At 37.2% G+C, this 18,630-nt stretch overlaps 1 protein-coding gene across 8 annotated transcripts in view; it reads right to left on the bottom strand.

The window, feature by feature from the left end:
- LOC125660033 (unconventional myosin-XVI-like) overlaps window positions 1-18,630 on the bottom strand; it is a 95,707-nt gene that overhangs the window by 47,945 nt on the left and 29,132 nt on the right. For all 8 annotated transcript variants that reach the window (XM_056149753.1, XM_056149752.1, XM_056149755.1 and 5 more), the window contains exons 19-29: window positions 15,959-16,031; window positions 15,717-15,866; window positions 15,536-15,629; window positions 15,250-15,402; window positions 14,273-14,424; window positions 13,527-13,592; window positions 12,333-12,538; window positions 9,083-9,197; window positions 5,226-5,322; window positions 4,598-4,784; window positions 4,285-4,364 (exon numbers count right to left, since the gene is read on the bottom strand). In XM_056149753.1, coding sequence (XP_056005728.1) covers window positions 4,285-4,364; window positions 4,598-4,784; window positions 5,226-5,322; window positions 9,083-9,197; window positions 12,333-12,538; window positions 13,527-13,592; window positions 14,273-14,424; window positions 15,250-15,402; window positions 15,536-15,629; window positions 15,717-15,866; window positions 15,959-16,031 — 1,373 coding nt within the window. The remainder of the gene's footprint in view (window positions 1-4,284; window positions 4,365-4,597; window positions 4,785-5,225; window positions 5,323-9,082; window positions 9,198-12,332; window positions 12,539-13,526; window positions 13,593-14,272; window positions 14,425-15,249; window positions 15,403-15,535; window positions 15,630-15,716; window positions 15,867-15,958; window positions 16,032-18,630) is intronic.

Here is an 18,630-nt window from a genome sequence, read left to right as displayed (position 1 = left end):
CTCTTGGTGAGATATGGGATGAGAGAGAAAACACACTAGTTACAGACAGAAATCAATGACAGACTGAAATAGAGAGGGGACCCCCTGACATATTGTCTCCTGTTTCCCCTGACATACCTGAGTGACGGTACAATTCCCCATTCACCTTGTAACCCCAGATGACCTGCTGACAACAGGGACTATCCGTCAATACACCACAGTCTCAAAATTTCTATTTTCTATAATTAGTGACATGTGCGTCTCAACAGTCCTAGAAAATCAAGTGGGTTGTACCATTTTACAGGGACAGGGGGGGAGAACTGTCTCGCATGTGCTTATGCACATGCTGGGGAGGAGCTCCAGACTGCATGAATGTTATGAGGCCTGCTGCCTTTGAGGTTATTGATTAGGTTGTAATGTCATTAACAGTTTTCTTCCATCTGTGCGACTGAAGGTTCTCAGCACTTAATGGAACACAAATTGTCATGCTCCAGTGCTTTGAAAACAAATATCTAATAGCTGGGCTGCAGATAGACAGGTATATTGATACAGCCAACAGATGTTTAGTCAATCAGGAGGTTTTTTTTCATTAATTATACTCTGCTGTTTGGTCTTTTAAATTCTCTGATGAGTGAAGAAGATATACTGGGAAGGGGGGTAATCTAATTGACTCTTTTGTGTCAGTCTGTTTCATGGTGCATGTAAAAAAAAAATGCACCAATTCACTGGCACTTTACAAACATCAGACAGAGCCCAATGCATGTCAATTTATTTAATTACATAATTAAAAGCAACTTTCATGTTTTCCCTTTCCCTTGTTTTTAAAAAAAAATCCAATGAAATGCAAACCAGCATAAATGTTTTCTTTTGAAAGAGGAAATAGTTCATTTTAAATTACATACTACAAAGAAATGAGATTTATAGGCCTCAATGCTAGCTTGAGTCACCTAGCTTTTACTAATGTTAGGAACCCATAAGACAAACACCAACTCCAAGCTCAATCATGACCATTTCAACTTTAAAATACTTTAGAATATTCATTAATTCTTAGTATGTTGTTTTGAAGAGATTCTTGATATGTAAAATTTTCAGCCATACAACGGCCCATGCACTTTTAACCCCAAGATACATCTTTAAAACTGAACTAAACTGAAATTCAGTGTTTGCAAATAGTGACAATAAATTAGCAGCCAGTATATAATTAGTAGCCAGTATGCAATTTAACAAGATAGATATAACCATTTTCTATATTTCCTAACTAAACAATGGATTCTGACCATAGCCTCTTACAACAGGTTCACTCAATTCAAGACCAGTGGATTTAGAGGGGAAAAATCATTTATTTTGTTCAAAATTTGGGATTTTTTAATTGCATTCTTAACCTTCACCACTTTCTCAACTGTCACACAGTCTAACACATCATTTCCTGTCACACAGTCTAACACATCATTTCCTGTCACACAGTCTAACACATCATTTCCTGTCACACAGTCTAACACATCACTCCCTGTCACACAGTCTAACACATCACTTCCTGTCACACAGTCTAATACATCACTTCCTGTCACACAGTCTAATACATCACTACCTGTCACACAGTCTAACACACCATTTCCTGTCACACAGTCTAACACATCACTTCCTGTCACACAGTCTAACACATCACTTCCTGTCACACTAACACATCACTTCCTGTCACACAGTCTAACACATCACTCCCTGTCACACAGTCTAACACATCACTTCCTGTCACACTAACACATCACTTCCTGTCACACTAACACATCACTTCCTGTCACACAGTCTAACACTTCACCTGTCACACAGTCTAACACATCACTCCCTGTCACACAGTCTAACACATCATTTCCTGTCACACTAACACATCACTTCCTGTCACACAGTCTAACACACCACTTCCTGTCACACAGTCTAACACATCACTTCCTGTCACACAGTCTAACACATCACTACCTGTCACACAGTCTAACACATCACTCCCTGTCACACAGTCTAATACATTACTACCTGTCACACAGTCTAACACATCACTTCCTGTCACACAGTCTAACACATCACTCCCTGTCACAGTCTAATACATCACTTCCTGTCACACAGTCTAATACATCACTTCCTGTCACACAGTCTGATACATCACTACCTGTCACACAGTCTAACACATCACTTCCTGTCACACAGTCTTACACATCACTTCCTGTCACACAGTCTTACACATCACTTCCTGTCACACAGTCTAAAACATCACTTCCTGTCACACAGTCTAACACATCACTTCCTGTCATACAGTCTAACACATCACTTCCTGTCACACAGTCTAACACATCACTCCCTGTCACAGTCTAATACATTACTTCCTGTCACACAGTCTAATACATCACTACCTGTCACACAGTCTAACACATCACTCCCTGTCACACAGTCTAACACACCATTTCCTGTCACACAGTCTAACACATCACTTCCTGTCACAGTCTATTACATCACTACCTGTCACACAGTCTGATACATCACTACCTGTCACACTAACACATCACTTCCTGTCACACAGTCTAACACATCACTACCTGTCACACAGTCTAACACATCACTAACTGTCACACAGTCTAACACATCACTTCCTGTCATACAGTCTAACACATCACTTCCTGTCACAGTCTATTACATCACTAACTGTCACACAGTCTAACACATCACTTCCTGTCATACAGTCTAACACATCACTTCCTGTCACAGTCTATTACATCACTACCTGTCACACAGTCTGATACATCACTACCTGTCACACTAACACATCACTTCCTGTCACACAGTCTAACACATCACTACCTGTCACACAGTCTAACACATCACTTCCTGTCACAGTCTAACACATCACTTCCTGTCACACAGTCTTACACATCACTTCCTGTCACACAGTCTAACACATCACTACCTGTCACACAGTCTAACACATCACTCCCTGTCACACAGTCTAATACATTACTACCTGTCACACAGTCTAACACATCACTTCCTGTCACACAGTCTAACACATCACCGAGAGATGGAGACAGACTGAGGGATGGAGAGACAGACTGAGGAATGGAGAGACAGACTGAGGGATGGAGAGACAGGTTAAGGGATGGAGAGACAGGTTGAAGGATGGAGAGACAGGCTGAGGGATGGAGAGACAGAGGGATGGAGAGACAGACTGAGGGATGGAGAGACAGAGCAAGGGATGGAGAGACAGAGGGATGGAGACAGACAGAGGGATGGAGAGACAGACTGACAGATGGAGACAGATCAAGGGATGGAGAGACAGACTGAGGGATGGAGAGACAGAGCAAGGGATGGAGAGACAGACTGAGGGATGGTGAGACAGACTCAGGGATAGAGAGACAGAGGGATGGAGAGACAGACTGAGGGATGGTGAGACATACAGAGGGATGGAGAGACAGACTGAGGGATGGAGAGACAGACTGAGGGATGGAGAGACAGACTGAGGGATGGTGAGACAGGCTGAGGGATGGAGAGACAGAGGGATGGAGAGACAGACTGAGGGATGGTGAGACAGACTGAGGGATGGAGAGACAGAGGGATGGAGAGACAGAGGGATGGAGAGACAGACTGAGGGATGGTGAGACAGACTGAGGGATGGAGAGACAGACTGAGGGATGGAGAGACAGAGGGATGGAGAGACAGAGGGATGGAGAGACAGACTGAGGGATGGTGAGACAGACTGAGGGATGGAGAGACAGACTGAGGGATGGAGAGACAGAGCGAGGGATGGAGAGACAGATCGAGGGATGGAGAGACAGAGCAAGGGATGGTGAGACAGACAGGGATGGAGAGACAGACTGAGGGATGGAGAGACAGATCGAGGGATGGAGAGACAGAGCAAGGGATGGTGAGACAGACAGGGATGGAGAGACAGACTGAGGGATGGAGAGACAGATCGAGGGATGGAGAGACAGATCAAGGGATGGAGAGACAGAGCAAGGGATGGAGAGACAGACTGAGGGATGGAGACAGACAGAGGGATGGAGAGACAGACTGAGGGATGGAGAGATGGACTGAGGGATGGAGAGATGGACCAAGGGATGGAGACAGACAGCAAGAGAGACAGACTGAGGGATGGAGATGGACCAAGGGATGGAGAGACAGACTGAGGGATGGAGAGACAGACTTGCTATTATATATAACCACTTCTCCTTCTCTTTATCCTGGAATTCTAATACTGACTATAAAGAATATCATCATGACTGTCCAAATACCTACTGACAACTGTCAATAAATGATACATACCCGATTCTTTTCCAGGAACTCTGTCATATTGACTAAGAATATCATCAAGGCTATCCAAAGACCCACTGATATCTGTCTGCCTGAAAACAGAAAATAACATGTTATCAATTCAGTTTCAGATATATCATCTTTTAAGTACAGCATACATTGGTAAATAAAGTTTTGACATTTCAGTATTTTTTTTTCATCACTACATGTATAAAGAAAAAAGAGATTTGCATGTCTTATTTAATTCCTTATTATGCTTTCAGACTAGCTTCACTGAGACAGTGCTTATGTCATATTCTAAATCTCGCGTTTTACGGACACTTACTCTGTGGACTTTTGAGCCTGGTGAACTCTGCCCTCATCATGATCTCTGGAGTACTGGATCCAGGAGGTCACTTTATCATGCTGCAGCGACATCTGGTGACACAACTCTTGCACTTTTCTTTCATTCTGCTCCATAGAAATCTTGTGAAGCTCAGCATACCTTCTCTTAGCCAAAAACCTTCGAACAGCTTTAAAATGAATTTTGATACTTAAAAATTTCAGTTAGATAATGGGAGTATTTTTTTAAAAACCATTTTCATGCATACTATACGATTCTGTGTGCTAGAAATGGTTTTACGGAGAGGGCTGTCTAAGTTTTTAGAACTTGTGCCTGATCCCTTTGTAATTATGTTACAATGAAATAAGCTCAATCCAATCAAGGTTTGCAAAACTAATGATTTTCCACTGAATGGAATTTTTAAGTGCATACATAACATTGAGGACAACATAACATTAAGGGAGTAGTCATTGAGGTTTGCAATAATGATAGGGAGTAGTCATTGTGTTACATAACATACAGGGAGTAGTCATTGAGGACTATATAACATACAGGGAGTAGTCATTGTGGGCTACATAACATACAGGGAATAGTCATTAAGGGCTGGATAGCATAAACAATCTTCACTTACCTGATTGACAGACTACAACTTTTTTTTTAACTTCACTGGAAACTTGATCAATTTTCTTCATATCTGTCTCATGGAAAAACACCTTGGATTTCCCCACCTGTCATGAATGAATCAAGAATTTCTGATGCTTTCAAAGTATTCTCATTCTACAATTTTTTTCTTCAGAAAAACAGTGCAACATTCAGTCTTTCATTTCAAGGCAATCCTTCAAACTTCAGAGTATTGGATAGGAATCCCTCTAACTTCAGAGTATTGGATAGGAAAGTTATCTTAGGGTCTCTATGATACTCTCTTGTAAACATCCAGTTAAACCTGACATAGTGACCTACTGTACTAAGCAACTCACTGTTGTATATGACAGTATAAGCCAACCAATCTCTGAATCAATGTGTATACCCAAGTAATCAGTTAATGCATAATCACGGTGCAAGGAAAAATCCTATGTTCTTCTTTATTTAACAATATTTACTCCTTCAATATTTTTGATATCGAGATCTCTACTGATTGTAACGATAGCCATTTCTCATGAATGTGCTGCTGTTGTATATGATACATGATTGGTTGTATATTCAGGCAACGAAATTAAGGGGAAATACTCGCTAAGTGCGAGTTAAAAATTGACATAACGAGTGAAAAATCACAAGTGATCGCAACTTTTTGCGAGTGAAAAAAAACCCAATCTTTTTTCTGAATTTCCTTGGTTTATTGGCTGTACTTTGAAGTTTACAATAATTTTGTCTTGTGCATAGAAATGCTTTACAGAATGAATATACAAATATTGAAAAAGTAAACATTGATCGAATAAATAACTATAAGGCCAAGGTCATCTCAGTCAGTGATGTCGAAGATGGCCTACTGCATGCACACTTTGGGCGTCTCAGAGACGTCTGATTTGAATAGCAAGCATGTTGATCTCATCCGTGTTTACATGAAACAACACATGAAAGTGTTGGTGTCACGCTTCACGCAGTGTCCTTCTGTAGTCAAACACTTAGAATTCACGTTTTTTTTCCAACTAGAATTTTTTAGATGAAATTTCCAAAAGCTTTGAAGATATAATTTGAATTGATGCAAACAGTCTTCAAGATTTCAAACCCCATGATTTTGTAAATAGGTGGTAGATCTCTGGACAGCGAGTTCGCCACAAAAGTGTACCCTATGACCCTCATCATGCACCAATGATACATGTATGTTGTCTGATAATTCATTAAAATTTAAATGAAAGAATTCTCAATATTATTTTTTTATTATTGCACTCTAAAGAAGATTTTGAAAGATTTTCCCTGTATTTTGATATAGATACATGCTTGTTTTCTTAAATTCCTGTAAAACAGCAATCGATTGAAAAATCCTAGTAAAGGCTCAATTTTACTAGTTGGAAAATAATCCACAAGCTAAAATTTGCTAGTAGTGAAAAAAGTTAATTTCGATCCCTGATATTGTTTAACATCCCTCTCGAGAATTTTTCACTCATTGGAGTCATCACCATTAATGGCGAAGGGCTGCGAAATTTAGGTCTACGCTTGGTGCTTATGGCTTTTGAGCAGGGGGGGATCTTTATCATGCCACACCTACTGTGACATGGGGTCTCTGTTTTTGTGGTCTCATTTGAAGGACCGCACCATTTAGTCGCCTCTTATGGTAAGTAAGAGTTACTGAGGACCTATACTAACCCGGATCCCCACAGGATTGTATGAATACAGGTAAATATAGTCCCGTATTTGTAGAATTTTTAGCGAGACACAAATTTGGCAATTTTTCTATTAAAATGGGTATATGTATTAAGCAAAAGGTATTTTTAGCAACTTTATAATTCCAGGAAAGGTAACTATTACCTCTGATATGGAATAAATTGTTAGCAATATTCAATTTAAGCAATCTAACCACTCTCTAGGGCTGTGCGGTGCACCGAAAATTTCGATGCACCGCGATTCATACCATTCGATTCGATGCACCGATTACAAATTCCGGATTTCGGTTCGGTTCGGTTTAGAATTTACATACACCAAAACAACAAATATGGCGTCTGAGTGATGTGCAGAACATGTGGGGGGTTTTTATGCAAAAGGGATTTAAATCACTACTGTGTTGAGAGTTAGCATTTTCACCACTCAGATACCAACAGAATATATGGTCCGTAAGATCATTGCAGTTTACCTTTACATGACATATAACATTTCTGTCAGTGGTGGAGTGAAATAAACATCGTAAGTAATGACACAGATTTGACATTTGATATGAGAGAAGTAAATAAAAAAGGAGAGATTTTCAAAGACTCTCAATTGATAGAATTGTTGAATTTTTACATATGAAAACAATATCATATGCATTTTAGATTCACTATAGATTTGTTTAATAATCCAAAACTTATGCAGCACATTAATATAACAAATTTAAAAAAGACTGTCAGTGTTTTCTTTTTTCTCTCAAAGTTATACAATACCATTATAAATAGATATGATGTTTACAAATGACAACATATACTTATGTAACTTGAAAAAAATCAAATCAAATATGCTATTCATTAAAATTGTTAATTTTTGTGCTATTATTATATAAATTGGACCTAACATGAACCGAATCGAAAATAATCTAACCGTACTGTTCTGAATCGAAACCGAACCAAATCGAGCTAACTCTGAATCGTCCCAGCCCTACCGCTCTCGCTAATAATGCCAAAATTAAATCCTCGCTAAAAATTCTGCTTATACGGTATATCCTTTCTGTTCTATGTCCATTTTAACTGCTGGAAATTCTGACAGAAATGAAAGTTGAATGTGAATTAATATAGATAAACACAATTTTAGTAAAGGACTACTACCTGCTCCTTCTAAATATCCATTCAGTTTCAATTCAGGCAAAACAAAAAATTAATAGAAAGTTTTTCAGGCCTAAAATTTCAAATTTTGATAAGGCAGGAAGGTGTTATTTTTGGTTTTATTATTTTTTTTTACTTGGTTGTAACAGGAGTTATCTTTCCTTATTATGTTGACTGTAGAATGAGTTACCTTTTCTTTTTCATATATAGAATAAGCAACAGAATTTTTATTTTTATAAAAACAGCTTCACATTACTTACATACATGTAAGTAATACTATTAAATGTATACTTTTATTCTTAAACACTTGCTCATAAATGAGTATAAATTCAATAATTATTTGATCAAAAAGATACTTATAATTTTATCAATACCTTCTGAATGTTATATATAATTATCTGTAACACAAGAGTTACCTCATTTACATAAATAAACAAATATAGACTTAAAAAATCCCATGCAATACCTTTTCAACAGATGCGATGGAGCCTAAGAAACTATATGATTAATTTTTTTTCCTTAATAGTATCAATAGCATCAAAGAAGATATTTATTTCATTAATAAACGTTTAATTTTACACATAAACATGATATGCTAAGTTTGGACCTGCCCTAGAGTCAGAACCTCTAACCCAGGGATCAAGAAATCCACAATTTTAGTAGAGGCGTTAGTCGACTCTACATGACTGCATTTAGTTTTACTTACAGATGTGCAGTAGTAAAGAAGATTTTTGAAAAATGGTCAATTTTTGGCAGTTCTAGCACCGCCCCTAAGGCCCATGGGGGTGCAGAAGGCCTTAAACTTAACAAGGTATGTCCTATGTTTCCAAAACTTGCTTCATATTGAATATGAAAAGAATTGGAAGGGTAGTTATCAAGAAGTAAAATATCTTCCATTGTTATGCACACATTTAATCATTACAACCATTTTGGCCCCACACTGGGATCATGAAATTCACAATTCCTGTTACTATCTAAGTCTGTGCTCAGTCAATATGTACCTTGTGACTATCTGAGTATGTGCTCAGTCAATACATACCTTGTGACTATCTGCGTCTGTGCTCAGTCCACAGAACTTGATGACCTCTCGACATTTCTGTTCATCCGGAATCATACAGAACGGAGGAACCACAAAATACCTCAAAGTCTCGTATCTGTCAACAAGAAAATAATACAAAGAAATAGCGGAGGTACCGTGATAGCCCTCAGAGTCTCGTACTTGTCAATAACAAAATAATACAAAGAAATAGGGGAGGTACCGTGATAGCCCTCAGAGTCTCGTACCTGTCAATAACAAAATAATACAAAGAAATAGCGGAGGTACCGTGATAGCCCTCAGAGTCTCGTACCTGTCAATAACAAAATAATACAAAGAAATAGCGGAGGTACCGTGATAGCCCTCAGAGTTTCATACCTGTCAATAACAAAATAATACAAAGAAATAGCGGAGGTACCGTGATAGCCCTCAGAGTCTCGTACCTGTCAATAACAAAATAATACAAAGAAATAGGGGAGGTACCGTGATAGCCCTCAGAGTTTCATACCTGTCAATAACAAAATAATACAAAGAAACAACAGAGGAATCATGATAGACATCAAAGTTTTGCACCTATCAAAAACAAAATACTGTAAATCCCTAAATTTAATGTGAGTACTTAATTTTACAAACTGGCTGTTTTTGTTCAAGTTGTGAGAGTGTAAAATGGTGAGTTTAGACTTTCAGAGACATATTTTGCATCATCCACTTTGGTTCTGACAGCCAGAGCCATTAAAACTCAACTCTGTTCCAGATGACAAATTCACGACCTTTATTTGAATTAACTTTTACTATTTCATTGAGAAGTCTTTATTGATCTGCTATCTTCGGTTCAGGTATTCAGAGAGTGTACTTGAGTTCTGTTGACATTATAAAATTACTAAAAGATAAATGATTGAAACATGACAACATAGATGGATTTTTTTTGCAAGTGAAATTTTTTTTACCAATTGCTACTTGGCCTTTTCAAAATATGAAAACTTTCAAACGATAAAGACATTTTTGTGAATTTCAGTAAAAAGCCTGTAGATTTGTATTTGTGTTTCTTATTTTTGCGAATCTATGCTGGTGTTAAAAATAAATCAATTGCAGAAAATTTCATCATATTACAGATTTATGCTCTTTCAGGTCCGTCAACTCTGCAGGCTTCACATAATAACCATTAACTTTGTAGTGCTGATAAAGACCCTTGCACGGTGATACCAATTCCTGCACTCTGTTATCCATTTAGTTTTTCTTACACAGAAGATTTTTGAAAATTGGTCAATTTACAGCAATTTTTGTTCTGCCCCTAAGGTCTCAGGGGTGCAGGAATTCTGAAATGTACACTTTATGGGACATAATTTGAAAATAATTGGATGGGCAGTTATAAGGAAGAAGTTAAAAACATGACAATAGATGCAACAATAGGTCAGTTGAGTGACTCAGGTGACCTGAAAATGTCAATATGAAGCCATCTTGTGTTCTCTTTCTATAAAGGGTCAACACCTACTTCACCATATGAAATATGAGAGCCCTATCACTCACCATTCAAAAGTTATGAGCAAGGTTCAAGTTTCAGACAGACAGGACAAAACAATGCCCTCCCCCCTGACTTTAGGAACATTTGTGTTTGTATTTTGACATGATTTAGTGTGGTCCTGCTAACCCTTTTAATGATTTCCTGTATAATATTACCACATCAAACTTTAATCACCTAAACTGCCCTACCTCTGGGGCCCCTGAATTGAACAAACTTGAATTTGCATTACCTGGGAATGCTTGCAGATCAATATGAGTAATCATGGATGGCCCTGTTCTTCTTAAGAAGATTTTAAAAGATATTTTCCTATGTATTCCCATATAAAACTTTGATCCCCTATTGTAGTCCTACACCCCCCCCCCCTTCCAACAATTTGAATTGAACAAATTTCAATCTGCACTACCTGGGGATGCTTGCATATTAATATAAGTTCATGGTCCTGTTGTTCTTGAGAAGATTTTTAAATGACCCCCACCTTTTTTTGCACTTTCCTGATTATCTCCCCTTTTCGAGGGAGCATTGCCCTTCATTTTTAAAAACAAACTTGAATCTCCTCTAGCTATTAATAAAGGAAGATTTGTGCCAAGCTTGATTGAAATTGGCCCAGGTTCTAGAGAAGAAGATGAAAATGTTAAAAGTTAATGACAACCACACTGATGACACTGACAACAGACGCCGAACAAATTCTAATCAGAAAAAGCTCACCTATGGCTCAGGTCAGCTAAAGAGGAAGAACAATCGTGCATACCATGAAGAATACCACGAAGAAGTCGGAGATAAAATAGCCAGACATAATATTGAACACACTGTTTCTGCTTGGCATTTTCTCCCCAAATTTGAAACAAAAATAGTTTGAAACTCCTGTTGTGGTGGGTTACAAAAGCAGCAGACAAGATCTTGGAGAACCAAGAGCTTGGACATTTATCTTGAATTGAGAAGCTATTATCATAATATAATGGTGTGGCTTGGACATCCCTACTTTCTACATTTCTATGTGATACTATTTATCTAATGAAGCATAATTACATGTAATGGTGTGGCTACTTTATACCTTTCTATGTGATACTATTTATCTAATGAAGCATAATTACATGGACACAGTGGTGTTTATGTTACTCATTTATCATGTTTTTAACTTTTCAAAAGTGGAATAAGAGTTATCTCTCTTGATTTGTTGTCTACACAATGTGATCAATTTATATCCTTTGAAGTTTTATTATATATTACCAAAAAATAATGATATCAAATAAATAATTAGCATGTTGTGAATGATTGTAATAAGATATCAATTCTATTTAAAATTACTACACGAGAGGCATTTTCAAGAAGGTGTAGTTTTAATTCCACCATTAATTTTGCAAATGAAAATTCCATAAATAGTATAATCTGCAATGTAAATGTCTGTCTCTTTATAACTAAAATTGATGATGCAGTCTGTCCTCCATAACTTATATCTCTTGCTTTTTCTTTTCCTTTGCTTGTAGCTATAGTATGTATATGTCTTGCATTTTCTTTTTTTTAATATCATTAGTTTTTTGTGTATTCATGATTAATTAAGACAACTTACCATTATTTTTTATTTTTTATTGTACCTTATGTACCACCGATGGATGGTGTGAGTGAAAATAAATGGAAGAAGACACACTCCCTTTGTTTCACACAACTAGAATGTCCCTGAACACTCTCATTGTCTCACACAACAAGAAACTCTCTGAACACTCTTTGACTTACACAACTAGAAAGTCCCGAAACTTGACGCGGCTAGCGTATCCATATTTCTTTATTTTGATTGTCTCAGTAATCCCTGTGTATCTCATCTGAGCTAGGACATATTCCGGGATAAAAACAAGCGGTTTTCTCTCGATGTTTGGTCGGATACAGCGTATGATGTGAGGTGTGGCTGTTTGGATTTTGGCCATTAGGTCCGACAAGGAGTTCTATAATACACAGGAGAACTGTTTTCAAGGTCACACTGAGCATTACAAGTATACACCAATAAATTAAATTGCTTGATCACTATACATCAACAAAACAAGTTCTAAGTACAGTCAAATCTCGTTATCTCGAACTCGATGGGACCAAGATAAAACTTCCGTGATATCCAAAGATTCGAGATATCGAGGGTAAAATACTTAAAGCATAAGTGGTTGGGACTCCCAAATCACTTCAACATATCCATGGTATTCAAGATATATATCCATGGTATTCAAGATATATATCCATGGTATTCAGGATATCGGTGTTTGAGATGTCGAAGTTTAACAGTAACTGTATTTTTCTGATGTAGTCCCACCCATGTTCTTGTGGGCAAATACAGCATACACTACATGTCAATGGGTGATGCATACATCATTCTGCAATGTTTGTTGTGGCATACTTTAAATCTAAAATTGATGTAAGTGATTGAATACGTCATTGATTATTGATATACAGATGTGGGCTGGGTAATGTAAGTAATTGAATACGTTAAATTGATTATTGATATACAGATGTGGGCTGGGTAATGTAAGTGATTGAATATGTCATTGATTATTGATATACAGATGTGGGCTGGGTAACGTAAGTGATTGAATATGTCATTGATTATTGATATACAGATGTGGGCTGGGTAACGTAAGTGATTGAATATGTCATTGATTATTGATATACAGATGTGGGCTGGGTAACGTAAGTGATTGAATATGTCATTGATTATTGATATACAGATGTGGGCTGGGTAACGTAAGTGATTGAATATGTCATTGATTATTGATATACAGATGTGGGCTGGGTAACGTAAGTGATTGAATATGTCATTGATTATTGATATACAGATGTGGGCTGGGTAACGTAAGTGATTGATACGTCATTGATTATTGATATACAGATGTGGGCTGAGTTACAAACACTTTAAAACATGCGCTACATCTCTGAACACTTCCTGACCTTAAAATGATAGGCCATCGTTGTGGGTCCTTTCCTCTCATACGACACCACAGGGGTTATTGGTTTCTGTAAAAAATGATGAGAAAATAGCAGAAATCCATCAGTCCATTAGTCCAACACACTAACACAAAAAAGATAAAAGGCTCACACTGCTAACTTGAGAAATTTGGCTATTCTCAGAAAAAACTGACAAAAAATAAAAAATAGTCCCAAAATCTTTCTGCCTGTATGTAAGGCTTTTATTGCAAACATTTGCCTGGCCAGACAACTACTGTGGAGAAATATATCCTCTAATACCAATTAAAGGGCCTTGACATTTTAAAAGCACAGGGTATTGACCCATCACATCTACCACCAACAAGTTACCTATTCAGATCCCTTTCCATCAGGTTTCCTTTCTAGATCTGCCTCTTTGAGTTACCTGTTTTGATTGACCTTGTACTTTCTTACAAATCTCCTCCTTTGATTTGCTTGTTTAGTTCAGTTTCTATCGAAATATCTTATTAGAAGTGCCTCCCTGATTTCCCTTTTCAAATCGGCCTCCCTTGAGATATCATCTTAGAATGGCCTCCCTTGAGATATCATCTTAGAATGGCTTCCCTTGAGATATCATCTTAGAATGGCCTCCCTTGAGATATCATCTTAGAATGGCCCCCCTTGAGATATCATCTTAGAATGGCTTCCTTTGAGATATCTAAGAATGGCCTCCCTTGAATTACCTGTCTAGTTATCTCCCCTTAAGTTACCTTTTTTGATCGACCTCCCTTCAGTTTCTTGAAGAAGTCAAAAGGTGATTGTCTGGACTTTCTGGATCTCTGTTGCCGAGCGCTGGGGGCCAGGGAACCAGTCCTGGTGACACGGCTTTGAAACAGCTCCTTCACCAGCAGGCTGTTACTGGCTGAAAATTATAGAGTCATAGCCTGTACACATAACCTGTACATATAACCTGTACAAGGAGTCATAACCTGTACACATAACCAGTACACTGAGTCATAACCTGTACACATAACTTGTACACCAAGTCATAACCTGTACACATAACCTGTACACCAAGTCATAACATGTACACATAACCTGTACACTGAGTCATAACCTGTACACACATAACCTGTACATTGAATCATAACCTGTACATTGAATCATAACCTGTACACCAAGTCATAACCTGTACACATAACCTGTACACTGAGTCATAACCTGTACACCAAGTCATAACATGTACACATAACCTGTACACATAACCTGTACACCAAGTCATAACATGTACACATAACCTGTACACAGTCATAACCTGTACACATAACCTGTACACTGACTCAAAACCTGTACACTATTTTTTTCCAGATTTTGAGATCAATGATTTAGTGAGCATACTACTTTTATTAGGTTTTGAGATCAATCACTGATCTAATGAGCCTATAACTTTTATCAGGCTTTGAGATCACTGAGCTAATGAGCACATTAATTTTATCAAGTTTTGTAAATTTTGAGTCAAAGCATTTTTTTCAGGTTGGTCAAAACGAGAGAACAAAAAATATCAATGTAGGCATTGAATCCCTTAAACAAAAGATATATAGGCCATAATAATTAACTGAAGTGGTTTATCTCTATTGAGAAATGAATATCAGCATTAAAGTCATGGACAATGTGATCATACCCTACATATGATCTACTCTACATAAGAATATTAGTTCAGGTGAGCTAAAGTGTCAAGGGGACTTACTCTTCATGGTACAGAGGATTGCATTAGGCATGGTGTCTCGGTTTTTCTTCAACACACCCACCAGGTCATACTGAACTACACCAGCATAATGAATGATTGTAAAACGAGCCCCCTTGTCCTTTGGGGTTTTGTACACCTCTGGAAACTTGGCCCCTAAAATTGACAGGATTCACTTCAATTTATAAAAATTTATTAAAACTCTTCCTAGATTAATTCATAATTAAAGTCTTTTTCCAGTCTATCTTAAAATCTATAAAAAAAAAAAGACTTAATAGTGATAATATACCTGGTCCCTGATGAAGTTTGGTGGCAAGAGAAAAATCTGTTCCTTTTGGAAACCAGCTTTCCTCATCAATGATGGCTAGAATTCCTAAATTTTTCTACAACAAAATTTAGTCATATCATACTGATGAAGGTATTAATCTAGTTTGGATTTAAAAATCATATTTCACAAAATGTGTCACTACCTCCAAGAAGGCATCAATGATTGGTTGGTTATTTTTATAATTCATTTCCACCAATGGCACACCCTCTAACAAACAGTCTTCTTGCTCTTTCATGAATATGTATTCATTTGTATAGCTCTGCATCTGCTCATTGGCCAGATTTATACAAATCTGAAATGATCCAAATTACGTGATGTCATTTGCAAATTGTGTTTTGATTTCGTTAAAAACTTCACAATACTCCATGGAGAATGTGATCTTACTTGCTCAAAACTGTTCCTGGTGAAATTTTCAAATCCAAAGATATCCAAGATCCCAATCTGGAACTGGTCACCACTAGTAAAATAAAATGATTAATTCTTGATTTCTGGTCATTTTTCTTGAGACATGAGAAAGGAAGATCTGATCTGCTGATCTCGGTGATTAATAAGAACGAGACAACAGAATTACCAAGCTTATCTGAACAACTTTACCTGGTATAGGTACATTTCACAGACACAAGATATCTCATACAGTTTTCCACAAGAAGATATCAATTAGAATATTATGCACAAAGCCCCTCCAATCAATGCAATACTATTAACAGCCATATTTGTGCACTTTACTCAAGTGAAAAACTATAAAAGGCATTTTATGTTAAGTATAGTGACTTTAGCATACTGTGGAACCATCATTGTTCGTGGGGAATCGATTGATGTTCGTGGATTTTGTGGGTCACTTTCACCCACGAATTTACGTGTCCTCGACCATTGTTTTAAACCAAGCAGAGTTATCTCTCCTAGTGACATCGTATTGCTTTCCCATGAAATTACATCCCCAAGAACCAGCAAAATTTTGCTTACCCACGAACACTGGCCCCCACAAATTAAAATGATTCCACAGTATTGTAAATCTTGTAAATACTATATTACAAATAAATCTTTGTGTAAATCATTTGTACCATGGATCTATAATGCTTTTCATGTTTTACACTTCAGAGCAACAAAACGAGCTCGCATGCAAATTATTGCACAAAACCCAGATATCTCTGTTGAAACTAAAGCTCTACTGCTTCGGTTGTACAAAGGTTGGAGAACATCTAAGACATAAAAGCAATGTCCATTAAATCATTTGACTTTACGTAGCCTCCATTCATACAAGTTCTCACTAAAATCTTACATAAACTGGTTCACAATATCCATTAAATCATTTGATTTTACATAGCCTTCATTCATACAAGTTCTCACTAAAATCTTAAATAAACTAGTTCACAATATCCATTAAATCATTTTACAAGTTTGCACTAAAAGCATCGGTTACATTTTGAAATGATTTCAAGGGCATATCCAAGATATTTGCCACACAAGGACAGATCCAGCCAAACTGAAGTTGGTTTACATGTATTTGACAAGCTAAAAAACCACTTAGCATAACTAGCTAATAGTAAACACAAACAACAGTAAATGCAGAACAATTATATACAGCAACTGGCAGGCACAAATAAAGATTTAGATGTGCAAAGGTTCCTTAGAGTTAGTTCATTAAAATATCCAACAGTCCTATAAAGATGTCTCATAGTTTTAAGAAGATTTCTTATAGTTTTGAACAGATGTCTTTTATCGCCTCAGACAAGACCATCATTCCTTTGCTCTCTGTTTTATTAGTCTCACTGACACAAGTTGAACAGAGTCGACAGCTCTACAGTACAAGTGGTATTCTTAGTGAAACAAAAATTTAGGGATTTGTCCATGAATTAAGAGTGTATATATTTGATGAAATTTAATTTTAGCAACTTTATAATTCCAAGAAAGACAGCTATTACCTCCGATATGGAATAAATATTAGCAATATTCAATTTTAGCGACCTCAACACTGTCGCTAATAATGCCAATATTAAATACTCATTAAAATATCCACTTATACTGTATTCTATATTTCAAACTGGATGAGTCTACTGGGTCATGTCAAATCAGTATTTAATAATGCACATTAATAAAATTTATATATGCAGGAAAATCTGTCATATTTTCACACGTTCTCTACTTTTGTTAAACAATGATCTAGTAAATGTGGCTATAGGTCAGCCTCACAACCATATAACGAAAACACATGCAATAGAACATCAACAACCAGAGAGATTGGCCACATAATAGAACATGCAGGTAACTCACACCTGGGAAAGAACACTTACCTGTGACAGACTGTCAACAACTACTGGAAAGTCACCACATGGTTGTCAGTGTTTGTAAAGGTTCTCAAAATTACAACAGATTCAGATTCTTTATTTCCGTGAGCCCTATGCTCATTGGATATCATATACATAAATACAATTATACAAACAACAAGAGGCCCATGGGCCACATCGCTCACCTGAGTCACCTTGGTCCATATCAGAAGATTTTCCATATCTATTTGCATGTAAAACCGTAGTCCTTATTATGGCCCCAAACCTTCCCCTGGAGGCCATGGTTTTTGCAAACTTGAATCTACACTATGTCAGAAAGCTTTCATGTAAATGTGAACTTCTTTGGCCCAATGGTTCTTGAGAAGAAGATTTTTAAAGATTGTCCCTATATATTTGTATGTAAAACTTTGATCCCCTATTGTGGCCCCATCCTACCCGGGGGGGGGGGGGGGGGGGGGGGGGGGGGGGGGGGGGCATGATTTTAACAAACCTGAATCTGCACTATATCAGAAAGCTTTCATATAAATCTCAGCTTTTCTGGTTTAGTGGTTCTGGGAAGAAGATTTTTAAAGATTTTTCCTATATATTAGTATGTAAAACTTTGACCCCCTATTGTGGCCCCATCCAACCCCCGGGGGCCATGATCTTAACAATTTAGAATCTGCACTATATCAGGAAGCTTTCATATAAACCTCAGCTTTTCTGGCTCAGTGGTTCTTGAGAAGAAGATTTTAAAAGATTTTTCCTATAAATTTGTATGTAAAACTTTGA

The sequence above is a fragment of the Ostrea edulis genome, chromosome 9 (genome assembly GCF_947568905.1).
Source record: "Ostrea edulis chromosome 9, xbOstEdul1.1, whole genome shotgun sequence".
In the NCBI taxonomy this organism is placed as follows: Eukaryota; Metazoa; Mollusca; class Bivalvia; order Ostreida; family Ostreidae; genus Ostrea; species Ostrea edulis.
The sequence above is the reverse complement of the archived record's forward strand: the minus strand, read 5'-3'. Positions and strand labels throughout refer to the sequence as shown.